This window comes from Triturus cristatus, chromosome 3_2, assembly GCF_964204655.1.
Source record: "Triturus cristatus chromosome 3_2, aTriCri1.1, whole genome shotgun sequence".
NCBI classification, from domain to species: domain Eukaryota; kingdom Metazoa; phylum Chordata; class Amphibia; order Caudata; family Salamandridae; genus Triturus; species Triturus cristatus.
Genome location: NC_140584.1, coordinates 592,036,916 through 592,060,308, shown reverse-complemented (window position 1 = coordinate 592,060,308; position 23,393 = coordinate 592,036,916). Strand labels below are relative to the sequence as shown.

Here is a 23,393-nt window from a genome sequence, read left to right as displayed (position 1 = left end):
CGGACTCTCTGAACGCCTGTGCAGACAAACACATCCATCAATGCTTAGCGAATCACAAATCACGTCTCCATCCAGAGGTGATGCAAGGCATCTTCCAAGAGTAGGGAGAGCTTTGGTTAGATCTATTGTCCGCCACAGAGAAAACGCATTGTCAGCAGTTCTGCGCCCTAGAATTTCCAAGGCCACACTGTGAAGCTGACCTGGGATATGATATCCACTAATGTAAGTGGGCACCTTGCACCAGTCCAGACAACCCTTATGGTGATTTAAGCGGTCTTAGGCAATCTTTAAAAGCTCTTTAAGTTGTAGCTGTGGAGAGCAGCCTTCAGGCTTAGTCCAGAAGGAGTGTAAAGTAGCTTGTTTTACCACAATGCAATCTTATAGTATAGATTAAGTGAAAAGAACCACACCAAGTATTTATAAAAATATGTATTTATTATATAATACTCTCTAGTATGTTCAAATATCTCCTACGCGGCGATCAACATAATGCGCACACTGCTTTAGCAAAGAAACATAGTAAATAGCACAAAATACACAGTGGACCCCATGGGGGGGACCAAACTATATACTAAAAGTGGTATAAGAACCACGACTTGGATCAAGACAGGGTCATGAGGACGTAGAAGTGCTGGGACCCAATGAACTACCCAAAGTCAGTAGATAGGGACCCCACGGAGAGCGTGTGCAGTGTGGAAACACAACCGCATGCTCCGTACATCTCTTTCTGCAAGTCGCGGTTCGATTTTTTTAAGATTAAGGACTCTTCCCAGTGGACCCTGAAGGAACCCAGTGATGGACAGAAGGTTGGACAGTCACCCCACCTGTGGATACCATAGTACCCACGTTACCTACACCAGGAAAGCCGGGTGCATACGTGTGAAATGGTGTCAGAAACCGCAGTCGAACCCAATGGAGGACTTCAGGAAAGTGCCGCTGTTGCAGAAGTAGAAAGTGTCCGGTGGAATCCAAAGGTGGATTTTAGAGGACCGGTACCTGCAAGCAGAGGGGACAGAGTCTATGTCACTCAGGAGAGACCAGGACACTTGGAAGACAAATGCCCTCCATTGTCGGGTGTTGCAGGATGGATGACGATTACCTTGACTCTGCACCTTTGAGTACCAGGCGACGCTGAGGAGGACCAGGAGCCATGCACGAGCTGTCCCACGAAGGATGTCTAGTGCTGAGGGGTCGGTGTCCAGTGTGAGCAATAACAAGCCTTGGCAAATGCAACCAACGCAGGAATCAAAGAAGGAGCAACATTGGGACCATCAAGGTCCAGGGGACTCAACAAAAGCAGGGGAGTCAGGGCAGGCCCAGAGCCATCAGGGGAGCCCAAAAGAAACTAGTGTGACCCTTAAGTGGACCCACAGGCTGGAGGCACTGGAGTCGCGAGAGGACCTCAAGCAGCTCACCAAAAGATGTAGGCCACAATGCACATGATGCGTCGTGGCTGAAGATTCTGGTCACTGGAGGTGCTCGAGGTTGGGGCTTCTTGGAGCCCGAAGATCTTCTTGGAAGGAAGCAAACAAGCCTTTGCAACTGCAAGTTGGACGCGGTGCACAGGGGTTCAGTTATTGCAACCCTCACGAGGGATGCTGGCCTCAAAATTGGTGAGAGGGCAGGGCAGTCCTCTGGAGCTGTAGAAAACCACCACCTGTGTTGCAGAACCTACGGAGTTTGGAGGAGCTCAGGATCAGCAGACCGGTCGACTTAGTTGCGGTGCCTGCGAATGCAGGTGAGTGACTCCTTCACTCCAAAGGAGATTACTTCCAAGTGTCTGATGCTTCACAGGCCTTGGAAGGTTCCTGTATGATGCACAGGCACAGACGATGCAGCAGACTGGAAAAGAGATTGAGTCAGGCCCAAACTAAGTCCAGAGCGCCCAGACGGTAGAAGTAAGTGGTATCTGATCTGAATCTTATCCCACGACGGATCTAGGGGACTACACCCAGGTAAGTCCTTAAGTACCCTAGGGAAAGGGTTGGGAAGATTCAGGGGACTCTCCCGGGGGGGGGGGTGTGGGGGGGGGGTGAGGGGGCTGTATAGGGGGGGGAGGTTACTCCCATGACCTTTGTCCAGTTTCGCGCCAGAGCGGGAGCCAACGAACTATGCATGGCGACACCAAGTATGCAGACTTTCTAGCGCTGGCAAGCACACCCACCCGGTCCCAATACACTAAATCCTGGTCACACCTCCCTGTGACAGATAGCCTATTGTTCCACCTTCCTCTGCTCGAGCTTGGCTCAGCATCAGGAGGGCAGAAATGGGTCTCTGGTCGGCAGCAACCATTTTGTGCTGACCGGGTCTAGAAGTCTGGCACTGAGAGCCTAACGGAGGGCTCTTCCAGTGCTTGGAATCATACCTCTCACACCATTTACGGGTGGGAGAATTAGTTGCAGCTGTTTTCGGGATGGTCATTGCATAATTATGTGGTGCCCCTCGTTATAGTACATGGCTGCTTTACTGACAACCTGAGCAAATGGACTCCGTAGGCTGCAGGAGTGTCCTGCTCATGTAGGGGCACCCTCTCACTTGAAACAAAGCAACCTACCTTCTGGATTGCAAAGGCCTGCTATAGGGGTGACATAGGTTTTAAGTGCAGTGTCTCCCTCTCTCCCTCTCTCCCTCTCTCCCTCTCTCCCTCTCTCCCTCTCTCCCTCTCTCCCTCTCTCCATGTTTGTATATGTGCACAATAATCGCAAAATCCAATTTATAGTATATTTGCTGATGACTAATAGGAATCAGTACGGTGGTTCCGCGGAGGGGTGCTTTCCGCTCTCCCTACTGTGACTTTACTGATGTGGTCTTCTGGTACTTTGTGCTGCCTGGTGCTACCACCTGGCTTACACAATTGTTCCTCAGAGGTGGTCTGCTCTCTTCCTGCTTTGGCTTTCCTGTTGTAGCCTCCTGGCGCCTCGGTGCCGCCTGTGTTTCACTCTCACTCTCATTCTCTCTCTCACTCTCTCTCTCACTCTCTCTCTCTCATTCTCTCACTCTCTCTCTCACTGATCTTCATAAATGAAAGAATACTTGGGATTTATGAAGGTCCGTGCCTGTCAGAATTGGAGACGGAGAGTCTAGTATCCCATTGTGTAGCTGTTGAGCATGGGCATCGGTCCTTCTGTCAAGCTGCTTCTTCAGGAGGATCTTCTATTGGAGCAACAGAGGAGTGTTCTGAACCCGAACCTGTACACACACTGTCTTCATGCATGGACATTGAGCAGCGACAGTTGACAGCCTTCAACCTTCCTCCTGAAGTCTGTGATGTTATTCTGGCAGCCAGGTGCCCTCCACCTAATTAGTATATGACTGCTGATGCAACGATTTTGTGGCATGGAGTGTATGAAAATACATTGACCCCCTATCTGCTCTTCTTTCTCAGATCCTGCTATTTGTTCTCTCTGACCTGGCAGGGCTCTGCTCTGGGCACAGTTAAGGGCATCTTTAAGCCATTTCAGTGTTTCTCCGGTTGCCGGAACTACCTTCCTTATTTAAGTCACCCGTTGTGAAGAGATTCCTCAAGGGTTTGCAGCACATTTCCCCCAGGCCAATCATAATGCCCCAGTGGGACTTGAACCTGACCCTTACTTTGCTGATATGCATTCCTTTTGAGCCTTTACACAACTGCCCTCTTCCATTATTGCCCATCAAAACAGCCTGTAAGGTGGCCATTACATTGGCCAAGAGGGTCAGTGACTTGCAGGCTCTCTCAGTACTCCTACCTTACACTACTTTTTATTCAGAGAAACTGGTGCTCCTGACATGTGCCTCCTTCCTCCCAAAGGTACTCACCCCTCTCCTATTAAGCCAGACGATCACTCTGCCTACCTTTTTTGCCCCTCCTCATCCTTCTGAGGAGGGACTCCACCGTCTGGATCCAAAAAAGTGTTGTCATTCTATCTCGACTGCCCAAAACAATTGTGGGTGGATGACCAACAATTAGTAGGGTACGCTTGGGCCAAGAAAGTGAAGACTGTGCAGAAACGAACCATCTCCCAGTGGATTGTGCCATGCATAAAAATCTGCTACGCATTGGCCAATCAGCAACCAACTGAGGGCTCGCACGCTCATTCTACCAGAGCCAAAGCTGTGACCACTGTGTTAGCCTGTGGAGTTCCAGTCCTTGAAATTAGTCAGGCTGAAACGTGGGCTTCAGTCCACACGTTCATGAAGCATTACTGGCTTGAAAGTCTGGTCCGTTGGGATAGGCATTTTGCCCGTTCTGCTCTGCTGGACTTTCTGGTCTATGTTAGGTTTGCGTACCCGCCACCAAGGAGGTATTGTGTAGGTATCTATACTAAAGTAAGGAATCTGTGGCTAGAAGTCTTATCAGATTCACAAGCTGCTTACCTTTGATAATGCCTGATCTGGTAGAAACTCTATCTAGACGCAGATTCTCTCGTATGGTATTTCCATGTATAGTCATAAGCAATGAATAGTCCCGCCCATGTGCGGGGACCCTGGAGCACTTTATCCAAATATGTTCTCAAGTAATGAAGTTCGCCTTTCTTCGGCAAGGCCTTGAAAAAGTCTCTTAAGAATGTCATAATGCAGCCTAGGAAAATGCCACAGAGGTCAGAATTCTTAATCTTGTAATGGCAAAAGAAAGGGCTGTGAGAATATATACTCTCAGTGTTGGAAAACCACTCCCACACTAGAAAGGGTGGTGGTGGTCTTCCGGACACACTGTGGTAGCTTGGCTCGAGTGGTCAGGAAACAGGCGCAGTGCTAAGCATACAATATACCCATACAATAACCATGCGTGCATCCGTTCCAAAAACGACTCTACACCGTAAAAATTATGAAAATATCTCTCTTTATCTTTTTCTCTTAGTTGCTGATTGGGAAAATAAATAACAATCACAATATACAAATTCTTAAATAGAGCAGGTCAAATAAATATTTGCTGTTTGCTGAAATAAATAGGGGTGATCATAAATAACAGGGCATAAATACAAGTGCAATATATACAGACCATTAAATACTTTGAGGTAATAAATACTGTACCAATAAATACTGTACCAATAAATACTGTACACCAACAAGTCCTGTGGACCTATAAACACAGTGCAGCATTAAATAGATAAGAATTTGATAAATACAGTTTCCCCAATAAATAATTAGAAGTATACAATAACACTCATGAATCAGATGACACTTCAATACTTAAGGGCTGATTTGGCCCAGGCACAGCTTGTAGGGTGTGGAAGGCTTGGGGGGTCCTACTCCCTGGCTGAGGCAAAGGCTGAGGCCTAAACTGAGGTAGATCAAAGGGGGGAATACCAATGCCCTGGCTTTTCTTCTCCACACAACCTCTCTAGGTTAGTCCCAGTTCACCCCAGGCACAGTCAAGTGGGTTTCAGCACCTCCCTAGCCCCTTAGAGCAGTCTCTCAGGTCTCCACAGGGCCTTAGGCGCCCTCTACTCCACTTACTGCCCTTTTTCTGATGTTCCGACGCCGCTGGAGTCGTGTCGACGCCGTGAGGCGGTTCCGGTTCGGTCTCGGCGGCCTCGGCACAATGTCAGTTCTTTGACGACGCCGGCAGGCGGTTCCGGTCCGATGGCGGTGGCCTCGGTTCGATCTCGACCTCCGATTCGACGGCGTCGGGCAGTCTCTTCACGATGTCGACTTCGGGCGGCTCCGGTCCGATGGCGCTCTCGGCTCCGATGACGTCGGCCGGCCTGGCCTCGATGTCGACTTCCGGCGACTCCGGGGTGCGATCCTCACCCCCGACCTCCGGTGCTCCTCCTCACAGGCTCCGGGCGACTCCGGAGTGCGATCCTCACTCCCGACCTCCGGTGCTCCTCTACCTCGGTCTCCGACGACTCCGGAGGGCGGACTTCACTCCTCCGATGACGCCGCTCGCTCGACCTCGGTTCACTTCCTCCTCGACCTCTGGTATTCCTCTCGACCCCCGTCGGCGCCCTCTCACGACCTCAGGCGGCTCCGGGTACGACGTCTGCTACTTCAGTCAGCGCCGCTTCTCCACCTCGGGCTCCAGGTCTCCAGGCTACTCGACGCCGGACTCCAGGGAAACCAGTTCTCAGGTCAGAATCTTGCTGTTTTCTTGGTTCTAAGGCCTGTTCCTGCTGTCCAGGTCCTTAGGATGGTTTTCTTCTGTCTTCTTCCCACACAGGGCTATAGGCTGGGATCCATCAGTAGGGACAAGTATCAAGGGTGGGTTTATGGACCCCACTCCAGGCACAAGTTTCCACCCCTGCTGCTTCACTCCTTCCTCCTTCACTGTTGTGCTCCTCTCTCTTCACCAGTCAGGTGCCAACTGCCAGCTCCAACTGCCAACTGCCTCTCTTATCCTCCCAACATTCTAAACCGCCTCCAACGGTCACAGGGTTCTGGAAGCTCCTGGAATGTTCTGGAAGGTGCTGGTAGGTTCCAGTGGATGCTGGTGATGTCATAGGAGGCCACCATTTTGTGCTTCAGGCCCTCAGTTAGAAGTTTCAGGGGTAGATAAAATGGCTCCCTGAACCTGTAGCAACATGAAAAATGAAAACAACTGAGGGTAAAAGGGCCAAGTCCTACACAACCCCCTTCCAGCCAAAAGCCAGGGTAGACCGATCAATGCCTTGATGGTCTTCCCTGCTTGGGGCGAGAAAAGGTGGACGCAGGCCCGCAACGGCAGGAGCACCCGCAAGTTCTCCTCCGCTCTGGAACCCAATGGTTCCCTAACTAACCTCCCTGGACCAACAAAACCACCCCACGGGGGCTCCCTAGCTAGTTGTGGCCAGGACCGGCCCCTGGGCCATCCAGATGTCTCTGGCCCGGGTGATCTCGCGGAGTGGGGGGCAGTAGCCCCAGGCCTGTAGTGCCCGTTGACCACTCCGGTCCTCCTCCTTGCAGTCCTAAACTGCCTCTGGTCCTTCCTCCTGGGTTTCACACCCTTAGGCTGACCAGCCTTCAGGGGCGAGGCTCTCCTCCCCCTAACTCTCCTTCTGGGGTTCCTCATCCTTCCCTGCGAGGCACCCTCAGACCAACACTTCCTCCTTAGTCTAGGGCCTTGACCCCTCAACTGATCCTTCAACCTAGGGTCTAAACCCTTAGGCTGAGTCGGTGCCCGAGGCGAGACCTTCCTCCCTCTGCACCCCCTTCCAGATTTCAGCACCCTCCTACCGGGAAAAGTACCCCTGGAAGTCAATTTCGGGGGGACCCGGTTAACCGAGGCCCCACCCGCCAGATCAGGCAACCCCTGAGTCTGGCATCCCAGCCCAGGACCTAAACCCTGAAACTGGGCCAACCCCAGAACCTCAGGCGTGCTGGTTACAGTCGCCCTGGGTCCTCCTGACACTAGGGGCTCCCCTGCACTGGAGGGCACATCGGGACAGCCTAGGCTCCCAACCTGGGGCTTCCTTGCGGAACTCTCCAGGCCCTGAGACTTCGGTTGGGGCACCTCGGGACACCTCCCCGTCTCACGCCTTCCTACAGATAGGTCGTGAGGCCCTACAACCCTCTCTCCCTGGGACCTAGCTGGGCTATCTGCCACTTCTCTCACCTCGCTGGGTGGGGAGATCCCTGCACTACCCCCTTCAGGTTCACACCCCAATGCCTCCTCAGACACCCTGGTGATGTCTTCCTGGGGTAAATAAACTTCTAGCTCCTGTGATGCTTCTGGTATGCTGCCACCAGTGTCCTCGCTGGACACACTCATCTGGAGGGCACGCAGCTTCATCTCCTTCATCCAAAGCTCGTGCGCCATCCTTTTCTCCTCCATCTCTTTCTCCAGCCTTGCTAAGTCCCATGCGAGCTGTCTTTTCTCCCTCCGGTCTGTTAACTTCCTGACTTGGGCCACAGTGTACGTTTTTAGATTGTCTAGTACAACCTCCATCTTGCCCACTCAGGTTAGAGGACAGGTTTTGTGCAGTAACAATGTAGGGTGGTACCTTTAATAATACCTCCTCCCACCACCAGAGTAAATTTGGAAAAAACAAAAACCCACAATTAGGAAGGCCGCTCTTGAGAAAACTCCCGGTGTAGGCCTATGGACTACCCACAGTTATTGTTGAGTATATGTAGGCACAGCTCTATCCCACCACTGAACACCAATTTATGTTGGAAAACCACTCCCACACTAGAAAGGGTGGTGGTGGTCTTCCGGACACACTGTGGTAGCTTGGCTCGAGTGGTCAGGAAACAGGCGCAGTGCTAAGCATACAATATACCCATACAATAACCATGCGTGCATCCGTTCCAAAAACGACTCTACACCGTAAAAATTATGAAAATATCTCTCTTTATCTTTTTCTCTTAGTTGCTGATTGGGAAAATAAATAACAATCACAATATACAAATTCTTAAATAGAGCAGGTCAAATAAATATTTGCTGTTTGCTGAAATAAATAGGGGTGATCATAAATAACAGGGCATAAATACAAGTGCAATATATACAGACCATTAAATACTTTGAGGTAATAAATACTGTACCAATAAATACTGTACCAATAAATACTGTACACCAACAAGTCCTGTGGACCTATAAACACAGTGCAGCATTAAATAGATAAGAATTTGATAAATACAGTTTCCCCAATAAATAATTAGAAGTATACAATAACACTCATGAATCAGATGACACTTCAATACTTAAGGGCTGATTTGGCCCAGGCACAGCTTGTAGGGTGTGGAAGGCTTGGGGGGTCCTACTCCCTGGCTGAGGCAAAGGCTGAGGCCTAAACTGAGGTAGATCAAAGGGGGGAATACCAATGCCCTGGCTTTTCTTCTCCACACAACCTCTCTAGGTTAGTCCCAGTTCACCCCAGGCACAGTCAAGTGGGTTTCAGCACCTCCCTAGCCCCTTAGAGCAGTCTCTCAGGTCTCCACAGGGCCTTAGGCGCCCTCTACTCCACTTACTGCCCTTTTTCTGATGTTCCGACGCCGCTGGAGTCGTGTCGACGCCGTGAGGCGGTTCCGGTTCGGTCTCGGCGGCCTCGGCACAATGTCAGTTCTTTGACGACGCCGGCAGGCGGTTCCGGTCCGATGGCGGTGGCCTCGGTTCGATCTCGACCTCCGATTCGACGGCGTCGGGCAGTCTCTTCACGATGTCGACTTCGGGCGGCTCCGGTCCGATGGCGCTCTCGGCTCCGATGACGTCGGCCGGCCTGGCCTCGATGTCGACTTCCGGCGACTCCGGGGTGCGATCCTCACCCCCGACCTCCGGTGCTCCTCCTCACAGGCTCCGGGCGACTCCGGAGTGCGATCCTCACTCCCGACCTCCGGTGCTCCTCTACCTCGGTCTCCGACGACTCCGGAGGGCGGACTTCACTCCTCCGATGACGCCGCTCGCTCGACCTCGGTTCACTTCCTCCTCGACCTCTGGTATTCCTCTCGACCCCCGTCGGCGCCCTCTCACGACCTCAGGCGGCTCCGGGTACGACGTCTGCTACTTCAGTCAGCGCCGCTTCTCCACCTCGGGCTCCAGGTCTTCAGGCTACTCGACGCCGGACTCCAGGGAAACCAGTTCTCAGGTCAGAATCTTGCTGTTTTCTTGGTTCTAAGGCCTGTTCCTGCTGTCCAGGTCCTTAGGATGGTTTTCTTCTGTCTTCTTCCCACACAGGGCTATAGGCTGGGATCCATCAGTAGGGACAAGTATCAAGGGTGGGTTTATGGACCCCACTCCAGGCACAAGTTTCCACCCCTGCTGCTTCACTCCTTCCTCCTTCACTGTTGTGCTCCTCTCTCTTCACCAGTCAGGTGCCAACTGCCAGCTCCAACTGCCAACTGCCTCTCTTATCCTCCCAACATTCTAAACCGCCTCCAACGGTCACAGGGTTCTGGAAGCTCCTGGAATGTTCTGGAAGGTGCTGGTAGGTTCCAGTGGATGCTGGTGATGTCATAGGAGGCCACCATTTTGTGCTTCAGGCCCTCAGTTAGAAGTTTCAGGGGTAGATAAAATGGCTCCCTGAACCTGTAGCAACATGAAAAATGAAAACAACTGAGGGTAAAAGGGCCAAGTCCTACACTCAGGAAATATCTTTTTTTTGTAATGGCACAGAAAAAGAACATTCACAAAGCCTTTTGCTATGAATAGAAAGATATGAAGAAGTGCCTGGCCCTGTAGCCCATGGGCTGTCATAAGTATAGAAAAACCTATATCCCATCATGCTCAGCGAGAGGCAGTTACCCAAGTTCTTTTTTCCGGCTCATTCTGACAGGACCCTTGGAACATTTAACTTGACCTTTTTAGTTTTTTTCCTTCAATTTAACTCTTAAAATTACATTGCTTTTTGCTTCACTCAATGTCTTTTGTCCTTCTCTGTGAAGCAAAGTGGTTTTTCTCTGAGGAAAAAAGGCCTTTTTCCTTTTCATCTCTCATCTCTTTTTGACAAATGCCCTAAATGTGGCAGAAAAAAAGCTAAAACAGATTCTCATAAAGTCTGTATTCTCGGTTTGCCTTCCTCTCATCTTCCTAGCTCCTGTGACCTCTGCAAGACCTTCTCCAGACAAACCCTGCATGACAGTGAGAAGATTCGCCTGCAGGGAAGACAAGAGAGAAGAAAACCGCAGGTAACCAGTGGGACCTCTGAGCGAAGGGAAGGAAAATCTCCCTCCAGTGCTCTTACCTCAACCCCCAGTAAATGTGGGGGGTCTGAGAGGTGTTTATCACCCAGAAAACGCTTGCGGTCCCGATCGCTGCCTAGGAGGTCGCTGTCGTGGCGGTGTACGTCGAAAGGAGGTACTGCGCCGACATATTCGCCGTCATTGACTGGCTCGATGTCGAAGAAACGCCTAAAATCGACATCGAGGACTACTGGAACGACATCGAGAGCCACTTCACACCGTCGACCGCCGTCGAGACAAGTGTCCACTTCGAGGGATACTGACTCTCCGTCGCCGAGAGATAGATCGACGTCAACAGCTAAACGTAGACTCTGTGATTGGTCGACTTCGAGAACTCGTTCTTCGTCGAGTGGTCGACGTTGAGGAGCAGATCTTCGTCAAAAAGTCAACGTCGTAGGGATAATCGACGTCTAGGCGAGGAAAGGCATCTAAAAGAAGGAGAATCTACTCCTTATTTGACTCACTCCAGATCTCCTTCATTGTTTGAGATACCTGAATCTTCCACCCCGGCATCACCTGTACATGTACCTTCAGGGCCGCCTATTCCTGCTTTGCCTCCTCCGCCTCAGCTTCCAGTACCTCAGATTCCGGTGACTTCAATAATACCGGCACCGGTTCCTCTTGCTCCTGCGGTACGTTGGACCACACCGGCTCCTAGAAGATCACGTTCAAGATCGCACCATCAATCTCGACATGGGCGCTCACGATCCTCCACTAGATTACGACATTCACGGTGCCACTTTTACCGCAGATCCAGATCACGTTATCGCTGTCACCACCATAGAGACACTTCCTCCTTTACCAGGGACTACTCTCCTACATTGTCCGATTTACCACATCCTCTCCTATTGATGACCATACTTTTCAACAGGTCCTGCTTCGGGGTGCTACTAAACTGAACATTCCTATGGAGACACCTACTCCATCAAAGTCTGTTATTTTTTTAAACACTCCACCAACGCATGACGTCTAGACCACTACTTCCTCTAGTGCCAGGCCTGCTCGATCCAGCCATGGAGTTGTTCCTCACGCCGGCAAAATCTGCACCTCAAGAAGTGCTACCCCTGAACAGGATCCTCTGTTATTACGGTCTGACCCTCCTCCTGATTCAGTGGTAATTCTGGCTACACGAAAGTCTCACGCTACTTCTCCATCTGCGACATCTCCCATTGATAAGGATAGCAAAAAGATGGACTCCTCAGGACACAAGATCTGCAACACGGCCGCTACATCCATGAAAGCAGCCAGTGCCACGGCCCTCTTAGGACGTTATGATCGCTCCTTGTGGGACTCAATCTTGCACTTCGCAGACCACCTTCCTAAAGCACATAGGCAAGATTTCCTAGAAATAATGCAAGAGGGTGCGATGGTCTTCAACCAAATAATCAGCCTGGCTGCAGACTCCTCGCTCCTGGCTGCTCATGGCTACTGCCATGGAATATCCCTACGTCGGCACGCATGGCTGCGCTGAGCGTCTTTGAAACCCGACGCCCAATTACGACTACAGAACTTAACATTTTCTGGCTCCACTCTTTTCGGTTCACACGCTGACGACGAGCTGTCATGTATGAAAACAGAGATGGATACCTTAAAAGTGGTGGGGCTAGAGAAAACAAAAGAACTGCAACGCTCTTATGGTCCCTACCATTGATTTTTCTCCGCTCAGAGGGTTCAAGCCCCTCAATGGCAATCTAACCGATCACAACAATACCAGCGGCTGTACCAACAGCGCAAACCTCAGAGAGGTTGTAACTCCCAACAAATGAATCGAGGAGGATGACAACCCGCTGCACCAAAACCATGAATCCTCACTTCCCCCTCTTCTGTTACCCACTCCGGTAGGGGGAAGCATCGTAAATTATCTGACCGAGTGAAAAAGCATCACAACAGACGCCTGGGTCTAGAATATTGTCAAACATGGCTATCGTCTCAGGTTCACTGCCCCACCTCCTTCTATTCCTCCGAAGGCATCCACGTCTCACCTGAAGCTCTTACAGGAAGAAGCCAACATCCTGTACCGCAAGAAACCGGTTGAACCTGTCCTGCTGAACCAACGTGGTCAAGGCATCTACTCCTGATACTTCGTAGTGCAAAAGAAAGGCAGACTCGAGCTTTGGCCGATTCTTGACCTTCGCATCGCAAACAAGTGGATCAAAAAGGAAAAATTCTGAATGTTGGCCTTTCATCAAATTTACCCACAACTTCAAAAGGGAGACTGGCTCTGTGCGATAGATCTACACGACGCCCATTTTCACATTCCAATAGCCAAGTCTCATCGGAAGTGTCTCAGGTTTGTCGGGGGATGCAGTCATTACCAATATGCGGTTCTCCCATTCAGCCTCAAGTCAGCGCCCAGGACATTCTCCAAATGCATGTCAGTGGTGGCAGAGCACCTTTGGAAACAGAAAATCTTTGTATATGTATACCTGGCTGATCAAAGCAGCCACATTCTCAGAAGCCCAAGAACATTTTCGACGGACGTGCGATCTGCTTTATCACTTGGGTCTACATGTCAGTGTGCAAAAGTCCACGGCAACGCCTGTTAAGACTCTACATTAATTAGGAGCTACCATCAACACACTACAGGAAAAGGTGTTTCCTTTGGAGGAACAACGGTTATCCATTCTCCAAAAATGCCACAACCTTCAGCGGATAACCCGTCCATCAGTACGCATAGTCTCCTCTCTCCTCAGCTCGATGGCCTCCTGCATATTCCTGACTCCCAACGCTCGCCTCCATATGTGTCTTCTCCAGGAATGTTTAGAGGACCTGTTGAACCAGTTCTCTGGGAACTGGGAGGATAAGATTACACTATCAACTCATGCAGTGGAATCTCTTCAGTGGTGGTACTCCCAGAATAATCTCCCATGCGGAATGCCCTTCCACCCGCTACCGCCGACACAGATAGTAGTCGCAGATGCTTCACTGCTCGGCTGGGGAGCCCATATAGATCACTTACAAGTACAGGGTCTTTGGTCCCCCAGAGAACAAAAGTATCACATCAACTACATAGAACTTCGAGCAGTACAACTGGCTCTTAAGGCTTTTCATCCGTCATTCATGACCAACAACCTGCTTGTTCAAACGGACAATACAACCGCTATGCACTGCCTGAACAAGCAGTGTGCAACGAGGTCCAGAGCTCTGTCGCAAGAAGCCCAATCGATTTGGCATTGGCTCTTTGCCAGAAATCTAACACAGGTGGCAGCTCTCCTTCCAGGAGACCAGAACATCCAGGCAGACGCACTCAGCAGGGTTCTCGATGATAATCACGAGTGGGTTCTGAACGAAGGAGTCGCGGAAAGTATTTTCAGTCTGTGGGGCACACCTTCTATGGATCTGTTTGCCACAAAAGAAAACAAAAAATGCCACGACTTCGCCTCCAGATTTTACCATCCACTGTCTCTGGGGAATGCCCGATGGATCGACTGGTCGAACAAATTTCTTTATGCTTTTCCTCCAATACCATTAATACCAACAGTATTGCAGAAACTGGCATCCACAACAGCCCAGATGATACTCATCGCCCCAGATTGGCCGAGACAACTGTGGCTCCCGGACCTCCTTCACCGTTCTATCTTTCCACATCTTAGGCTACCTTTCAGACCGGATTTCCTCACGAAGTTCCGAGGCCAACTACTACACCCCAGCCTGTAATCCTAGAGTTTGGCGGCATGGCTCCTGACATAATTCAGTATGGTCATTTAAACCTGTCTCAGGATTGTATGGACATCCTAAAGGAAGCCAAGTGACCACCTACACGAACATCTTAAGCCTTTAAATAGCGATTCTGTATTTGGTGCTCTTCTAACCAGTTTGATCCCAATTCCTGCCAGGAAGAAGCTATTTTTCCCTATATATTGTCTCTCGCCAAATCAGGCCTCAAATACTCTTCAGTAAGAATCCATCTTTCTGTCTCATACAGCATATAGCAAAAGTCCTTCACAAATCTTTCTTTAGAATTCCAGTCATTAAAGACTTCCTAGAGCGGTTAAAGAAGGTTTCTCCTCCCTTTAGACACCCTTCCCGTCCATGGGAGCTGAACGTACTACTGTCTCGTCTCATGCTTCGTCCTTTTGAGGCCATCCACAAAGCTTCATTACAGCACCTCACATGGAAAACCGCTTTCTTAGTGGCCATTACGTCAGCGAGGAGAGTTAGTGAGATTCAGGCTCTTTGTACTCATGAACCTTACACGGGGTTCCATTCCTCTAAAGTAGTGGTACACACACATCCTAAGCTTCTCCCTAAAGTGAATCAAACCATTACTTTGCCCACGTTTTTCCCAAACCCTTTTTCTCTAGCCGAGAGGTCTTGCCATTCGCTGGACGTAAAGAGGGTATTAAAATTCTATTTGGACAAGACTAAATCCATTCGTAGTTCTCAACAATTGTTCATCAATTATGATCCAGTCCGCCCAGGGTTAGCGACTTCTAAACTATCTCTAGGTGGATTGTCTCTTGCATTCTCTGCTGCTATCAACTAGCCAATAAATCCCTTTCTGGTAGGCCCAAAGCCCACTCTGGCCGGGGTAAGGCAGCTACTGCTGCCCTTATGAAGAATATTCTTTTAACAGATATCTATAAGGCAGCAACATGGCAGTCCATCCATACATTCACTAAGCATTACTGCCTTGACACAGATGCCAGAGCGGATGTAAACGTAGGTCAAGCATCCCTCAGGATTTTTTTTCTAAACGAGGTTCCACATTTGGTTCTTTTCTGTCTACTCCACCGCCTTGGGGGGGGGGGGGGGGGGGGGCTGAGCTTGCTACTCTATTCATCGCTTATGACTATACATGGAAATCCCCTACGAGATAAGGTATAGTTTCTTACCTGTAATTCTAATTCTGATGTATACATCTGCCAGTGGATTCCTCACCCTGTGAATATCCCCTGCGCAAACAACATTCGGAAACTTTTATAGCACTCCACGCCGATGAGGTCGAAGACGACGTCACAGAGACACGGCTCCGCTCGCAACTCCGCTGACGTCACCGGATCCATAAGAAGACCTCGTCGGCGTGATGACGTCAGTTCCCTTTTTTCCGCGCCGTCGACGCTAACGGTTTTCGGGGGACTCTCTGTAGCTTTAGCTGGATACTTTGTTTTTCTGCTGGTCTCTCTCTTTCTTCTTGTCTGCAGCTGAAGATGTCGACTAAGAAGTCTGGGTTTAAGCCTTGCAGGGGGTGCGGTAAGCACATGTCGATTACGGATCCGCATGAGGACTGTGTCTGGTGCCTTTCATTGGATCACGATGTCGAAGGATGTTCTTGCTCCTGCAAGATGAGCACAAAGGCTCTGAAGGAAAGGGAGGCCAAATTATTCCTCGCCAGGATGAAAAAGGAGAAAGAGGTCGGAGAAGATCGAGGTCGACGTCGGGGCATGCTTCCAAGTCCAAGAAACGTAAGAAAAAGAAGAGGCATGGATCTCGACATTGCTCGGACAGGGATGCGGCTCCGAGATCGACCTCACCTTCTCGACGTCGTAAGGACTTTGTATCTCCTTCTCCTGTCTCTGTTCCTGATTCTCCTGTTGGCCTGACATCGCCTGTTGCTTCACCGGAGCACTCTCCGGCTCCGGCCCCGGCTTCATCTCCGGTTCCAGTTGAAGATCTTCCAGCTCTGGGCGAGTCTTCGACTCCACTGGTTCCACCGTCGTGGCCGATCGGCCCGAGTCCGGTGATGCCTCAGCCTGAGCCATATCCTTCGTTTCCAGGCCCAGGTCAAGATCCAACGCATTATTTGAATGCGATGTATGGGGTCCTTTCCAGAGCCTTGTACCCCTCTGGAGCGCCTTCGGGCCCCATGGTTCCTATGGCTTTCAGCTTGGGAGTTCCTCAAGCTTACCCTCAGGCTCCCTTTATGCCATTTTTCCCGGCGACGCCCTCTTGACATTTACCGGCGCCGAGGACATCAACGCGCTTCCACCTTCGGCAGCGCCGCTTCGACCTAGTTCGCTGCCGGCTCCGACGCCATCTGATTCGGTTACGGCGCCGCCGACTCCTGCTTTGAGAATCAGATCCAGGAGGGAGGCTCAAATGGTACTGGAGGAACAGAGGTACCAGATGGAAGAAGTTGAAGGTGAGCTCATGGAATCAGACGATCTCTTTGAGGAGTTGAAAGAGGCTAGTGGCCTGGACTGGTCACCTGAATGGGAGATTACTCCTCCTGCTGATGCCCCTTCAAAAGATGTGGCTCCCTACCACTCAGTTACTAAAAAGGCGGCTGAGCTTCTGGATCTGCAGTTACCATCTGCAGAGTTTAAACCGAACATCCTCACAGAGGTTTTACATTCTCCTTCCTCTGTATCTGAGCCCTTATTCCATTTAATTACGCCGTTATTGAACCGGTCATGGAAGTATGGCGTAAGCCCTTCTCTGCTCCTGCGGTCTCTAAGGTTGTTGCAAGGAGATATAGGGCGGCTCCAGGGGACCCAGACTTTCTGACCTCCCATCCTTCTCTGGAGAGTCTGGTGGTTCAGGCTGCCTGTTCCACAAGATCTTCAGGTGCTTTTCCCCAAGTCCCTAGTGACAGGGATGCAAAGACATTAGACCAGTCAGCCAAGAAGGTCTTCTCTTCTGCCCGTATGGCTTTAAAATCGACAAATGCCACCTGTCTTTTGGGCCAAAAAATGGATTCAGCTAAACTACTGGCCCCAAAACTGTCAGAGGAAGATAGACTGAACTTTAATGAGGTACTATCGGACACCCAGGCGGCTGCACGTCAAGTATTCCAGAGCGGCCTGGATACCGCGGATTCTGTCGCTAGCATAATGGGCTCTTCTGTTGCCACAAGGAGGAGTGCATGGCTCAAGTCATCGGAGCTCTCCCCTGATGTGCAGGCAACGCTCCTGGACTTGCCTTTTGACGGCTCTGGTCTTTTTGGTAAGAAAGCTGATGCTGCACTGGAGAGATTTAAAGAGAGCAAAGCCACGGCCAAATCTCTGGGTCTGCAAACTCAGCCTAGGGGTTCGTTCAGGAGGTACAGGGGCTTTGGAAGATCATCCTTTCGTACTTTCAGGCAGCAACAGCAACAGCAACAGAACACCCTGTATAAGAGCTACAGAGGCAGAATCGGAGGTCGTGCTCGAGGTCGGCAGCTCTCCTCCTCCTCCTCCTCCTTAGTCCCTCCCACCACCGCAAAGCAGCCCTAGATCCACCATTCTGGATCATGCTGGTCCTGTGGGGGGGCCGGCTTACCCATTTTCTACAAGATTGGGAATCGGTTACTACAGACCTTTGGGTTCTAGATCATGTAGAAAATGGGTACGCCCTTCCCTTTCAGGAATTTCCTCCAAATTACCCTCCTTGCCAAGGTGCTTGCTCGGAGGACCATCTTCTTCTCCTCCAGGAGGAGGTCCTAACGTTGTTAAAGAAAGGTGCGATCAAGGTGTTTCCAGAGCGGGAAAGGGTTCAGGGAGGCTACTCCCGGTATTTCCTGATTCCAAAGAAGGATGGCAGGCTGCGTCCAATCCTGGACCTCAGGATCTTGAATCTTTTTCTGAAGCAAGAGAAGTTCAAGATGCTCACCCTTGCGCAGGTTCTTCAAGCGCTGCAACAGGAAGACTGGATGGTGTCGATCGACTTGCAGGATGCGTATTTTCACATCCCCATCCTGAAGTCGCACAGGAAGTATCTCAGTTTTATGGTAGGGTCACAACATTATCAGTTTGTGGTCCTTTCATTTGGTCTTACTACTGCACCTCGAGTCTTCACCAAGGTGGTGGCAGCCCATCTTAGAAGGTCGGGAGTTCCTATTTTCCCCTATCTGGATGACTGGCTGATCAAAGCGGAGTCGCCAGAGAAGGTGCTTCCTCATCTGCAAGTTACAACCCAGCTGTTGTACAAGTGGGCTTCTCGATAAACGTGCCCAAATCTCACCTAGTGCCCTCTCAGCGCAACCTGTTTATAGGGGCGGTACTTGACACTACTGTGTGTCGAGCATTCCCACCTCCGCAAAGGATTCTCGGCATACAGAAAATGATTCCCTTGTTTTACAATGGAGCAGTCGTTCCAGTCCTGAAGGTCCTTCGTCTGCTCGGTCTGTTTATTTCCTGCATTCTGTTTGTCAACCATGCACGCTGGCACATGAGGGCGCTCCAGTGGTGCCTCCGCAGGCAGTGGTATCAGCACAAGGGAGATCTCAGGGAGTCTGTGAGGATCTCCAGAGAAGCTGCGGCGGATCTGTCTTGGTGGAGCGTGGAGGGCAATCGATCTCAAGGAAAGCCCTTCCATCTGCCTTCATCTGTAGCCACAGTGATAACGGATGCATCCACTTTAGGGTGGAGTGCACATTTTGGGGGATCTGGAGATCAAGGGTCTTTGGACTCCAGAGGAGAGGTTGCTTCACATCAACCTTTTGGAATTGCGGGCGATAAGTTTGGCGCTCAAGGCCTTCCTCCCTTCGCGGTCAGTCGGTTCAAGTCCTGACGGACAACACTACTGCGATGTGGTATGTCAACAAGCACAAGCAGGGAGGAGTGGGGTCGCATTGTCTCTGCAGAGAGGCTCTGTGTCTCTGGTCCTGGGCTCAGGATCATCAGATTTGTCTGATGGCAAATCATCTGGCCGGAGTTCTGAACGTGCGTGCAGACAGTCTCAGTCGGCAGTTCTCCACCGACCACGAGTGGAGGCTCCATCCAGAGGTGGTTCGTCACGTCTTTCGGACGTGGGGAACTCCTCGGGGGGGGGGGGCCGGTTTGCCACTCACGAGAACGCTCACTGCCCGTCATTCTGCAGTCTCCAGTATCTGATGCAGGGAGCTTTGGGGTACGCGTTTCAGTTGAGTTGGAGCTCACAACTCCTTTACGCGTTTCCTCCCATACCCTTGTTTCCTCGGGTTCTGAGGAAGATTCGCCAAGACCAGGCCCAAGTCATTTTGATCGCCCCGGATTGGCCAAGAAGGGTGTGGTATACAGATCTTCTCCACCTCTCCTCGTGCCCTCCGCTCCGTCTCCCTCTCAGGACAGACTTCCTCTCGCAGTCGGAGGGGCAGGTTCTACACCCTACCTCCAGAGCTTACACCTTCATGCCTGGAGATTGAACGGGGCAACCTGAATTATTTTTCTCTCCCGCCAGATGTGGTAGATGTAATTTTGTCTGCCAGACGTCATTCCACCAAATCCATCTATTCCTATAGGTGGTCTAAATTTGTTCTTTGGTGCGGAGAGAAATCTATTGACCCTCTGAGTGCTCGTTTATCTAACATTCTTCAGTTTGCTCTTTCTCTTGCTCAGCAAGGTTTTGCTGTAGCCACTGTGAAGGGATATCTATCGGCCTTGTCGGCTTTCCTTTGCTTGCCGGATCAGCCGTCATTGTTCAAATCACCTATTGTTTTGCGATTTCTTAAGGGTCTTACAAACAAGTTTCCTCCTACTCCTTTTATTGTACCTCAATGGGACTTAAATCTTGTCTTAACTTACTTGATGGGTTCTCCCTTCGAGCCCTTGCACAAGTGTCCCTTGAGGCTGTTGTCTTTCAAAACGGTTTTTCTCATTGCGATCACCTCGGCAAGGAGGGTAAGTGAGCTTCAAGCTCTGAGTTCAAAACCCCTGTTTTTGACCATTCATGCTGAACGAATGGTACTCAGGACCAGGGCTGCCTTTCTGCCTAAGGTGGTAACTCCTTTCCATCTGGGGCAATCCATTACCCTTCCTACCTTCTATCCTCCCCCTTCCAAGGAGCCTAAGAGGGCGGTGAGCTTCTACCTCAATAGGACCAAGGACTTTCGAGTGGACGACCAGCTCTTCGTGGGCTTTGTTGGCTGCAGGAAAGGCAGAGCGGTGCACAAGCGCACCCTTTCCAGATGGATTGTCTTGTGCATCAAGATGTGTTACTCTTAGGCCGGTAAGGAACCTCCAGAGGGTTTAAGGGCTCATTCTACTAGGGCAAAGTCTGCTTTGTCTAGAGGTGTTCCTGTGGAGGACATTTGTAGGGCGGCAACTTGGGCCTCCCTCCACACTTTCGTGAAGCATTACTGCTTGGATTCCGAGGTGAGGAGGGACGGACACTTTGCTCGTTCCGTCCTTCAAGACTTTCTGGTATAGAAGGGTGGACACCCTCCTCCGGGAGTGGGACTGCTGTGGGAATCTTTTCACAAGGTGAGGAATCCACTGGCAGATGTATCCATCAGAAGAACAAGTTACTTACCTTCGGTAATGCTTTTTCTGGCGGATTCAGTATCTGCCTGTAGATTCCTCACTGACCCACCCGCCTCCCCGTTGTCCACCCTTGTATACCTATAATTCTAATGGTGATGTTTCAAAAATGTTATTTGTTACTGTCAAAGGCAGTGTGTTATTTCTTTTGCCTTCCTATGTTATCTCCACACTGTGTGTGTTGCTTTGTATATTATGTACTGTGTATACTCTGTATATATTGCTGTCAGTCCGTCCGTGTGCCTCGAAGGCACGGAAAAAAGGGCGGAACTGACGTCATCACGCCGACGAGGTGGTCTTATGGATCCGGTGACATCAGCAGAGTCGCGAGCGGAGCCGTGTCTCTGTGACGTCGTCTTCGACCTCATTGGCGTGGAGTGCTACAAAAGTTTAAGAATGTTGCTGGCGCAGGGAATATTCACAAGGGGAGTAATCCACAGGCAGATTCTGTATCCACCAGAAAAAGCGTTACCGAAGGTAAGTAACTTGTTCTTCTCTCGTAAGGGTATTTCCTTGATAGTCATAAGCAGCCCTCCCTCCTCCCTGGCAGGGTGGAAACATTATCTCATGCTACGTTTACTATCCGGTATCTATAGCTTTCAAAAAGAACTTGGGTAACTGCCTTTGGCTGAGCATGATGGGATATTGGTGGTCTCTCTGCTCTTAAAGGCACCGTTTTCTTTTTCTATACTTATAAGGACAGCCTATGGGCTACATATCTTCATATCTTTCTATTTATAACAAAAGGCTTTGTGAAGGTTCTTTTTCTGTGCTATTACAACAAAATATATATATATATTCTTCCCAAGAGTATATATTTTCACAGTCCTGTTATTTGCCATTACAAGATGAAGAACTCTGACCTTTTGTGGCCTTTTCCTAGGCTGTATTTTGACATTCTTAAGTGACTTTTTCAAGGCCTTCCCGAAGAAAGGCGAACTTCATCACTTCAGAACATATTTGGATAAAGTGCTCCAGGGTCCCAGCACATGGGCGGGACTGTCATTGCTTATGACTATCCTGGAAATACCCCTACAAGAGAACTAGAATTACAGGTAAGAACTTTTACCTTCCTTATCCTGCTCTGTGAGCTGATTAACGAATAAGGGCTTCCCCTTATATAGTGCTCTAGCAGCTCACACCAGTGGTCAGTCCTCATTGTGGCTCCACACTTCTGGAGTGGAAAGTCGCGAAAAAGAAATTACATCAGCGTGCCGATATGGTGCCTATATAGGTACAGTCCACGTCATTTCCGGCGCAGATGACACCAAAGCGGAGCCTAACAACGCAACCTACCAGCTCACAGGGGTATTGCTCGAAAATGTCCAGATCCATTCTGACGTCTGGGGATAATTCTAAGTTAAAGAATCTGTGGCTAGAAGTCTCTACCAGCTAAGGTGTTACAGAAGGTAAGTAGCTTGTTCTTTAGCACCCAAGTCTAAGAACAGAGTGTCAGTATGCATTACAGTCCTCCAATCACAACTTAAGGCTGTGATAGGCTGGTGGGACTTGCTGCACCTCAGCACTATACCTCTGCCACATCTCAGTAACTCTAGAGCCATGAGGGGGAAGAGCACACTTCATAGATATGAGTTTGGCTAATTATGATAAGTCTGTTGCTCTCCACTGACTTTGAATGGTTGGGGTGCATTGCTGTAATTGATTTATACATCTTTCTTGTTTTTAGGATCCCAGTGTCATTACTAAAGAAATGGTGGAGATGCTGTCCTCAGAAGACCCTGATATCCAACTGACTATCACCCAGAAGTTTAGAAAGCTTTTGTCCAAAGGTATGCATTTACTGAGGTTAAAAAAATACTGTGTGCTGGTATAGTGTGGAGGATCAGGAGAAAGAATGCTATAAGGACGAAAGTGAAAGATGAATAAAACAATCTCTTTGATCAGTAATACAGTCGTGTGGCAGGAAGGTCCGTTGGATATGGGGCCATTAGAGATTTGGCGAGGCTAGTCATGAAATCTTTTTAAGCCTTCTGTGATCTTGTTTTGATCAAGCAGGAGCCAAGGGTGTCTTTGACAAAAGCATCAACCCCTGTCCAGCTTTGGTGTTCTTTTAATGACTTGTCAGTTCGTATAGGGCACTAAATTATTTCTGTTTTAATATTTTGAAGACCAGAGAACCAAATATCTTGTGCTTTCTTGGACTGTGTATAACATTGTACTTTACTTGGTGAAAACAGCGAGTTGGGAAGATCTAGCTAGCATCTTTCACTGAGTTTTACTGAAAAGTGACCCGTGCCTTAGTGAACCAACATCTAATTTTTTTTATCTCAGTTATGTGTGAAAACCAATTGCCAGGATGAGTAAGGTTTGTATTTCTTCATTAAGATCTAGCTTATAGTACTACATGCTGTGAGGAGTTCTTCATGTTAGGGAAAACTTTTTATGACATTCAAATGTATGGAAGATTCCAACACTAGAGAAGCTAAGTTAAGTCAGTAACTGTTATATCTGAAAGAAACACGTTACTTAGATTCCTCACCTTAGAATATCCCCAGACGTCAGGCTGGATCCGGAAAGATTTTTCGTCCGCAATACCCCTTACGCGTCGCTAGGCGTCATCTGTGGCTCCGCGTCCGTCCGTACTTAGACGCCGCCCTCGCGTGCTGACGTCAGTTCTTTTTTTTTTCCGCGCCAGACAGTGCC

At 49.8% G+C, this 23,393-nt stretch overlaps 1 protein-coding gene across 1 annotated transcript in view; it reads left to right on the top strand.

Annotated features, from left to right (window-relative positions):
- KPNA6 (karyopherin subunit alpha 6) overlaps nucleotides 1-23,393 on the top strand; it is a 370,132-nt gene that overhangs the window by 91,224 nt on the left and 255,515 nt on the right. The window contains exon 4 of the mRNA XM_085648440.1: nucleotides 22,417-22,519. Within this exon, the coding sequence (XP_085504566.1) occupies nucleotides 22,417-22,519 (103 nt within the window). The remainder of the gene's footprint in view (nucleotides 1-22,416; nucleotides 22,520-23,393) is intronic.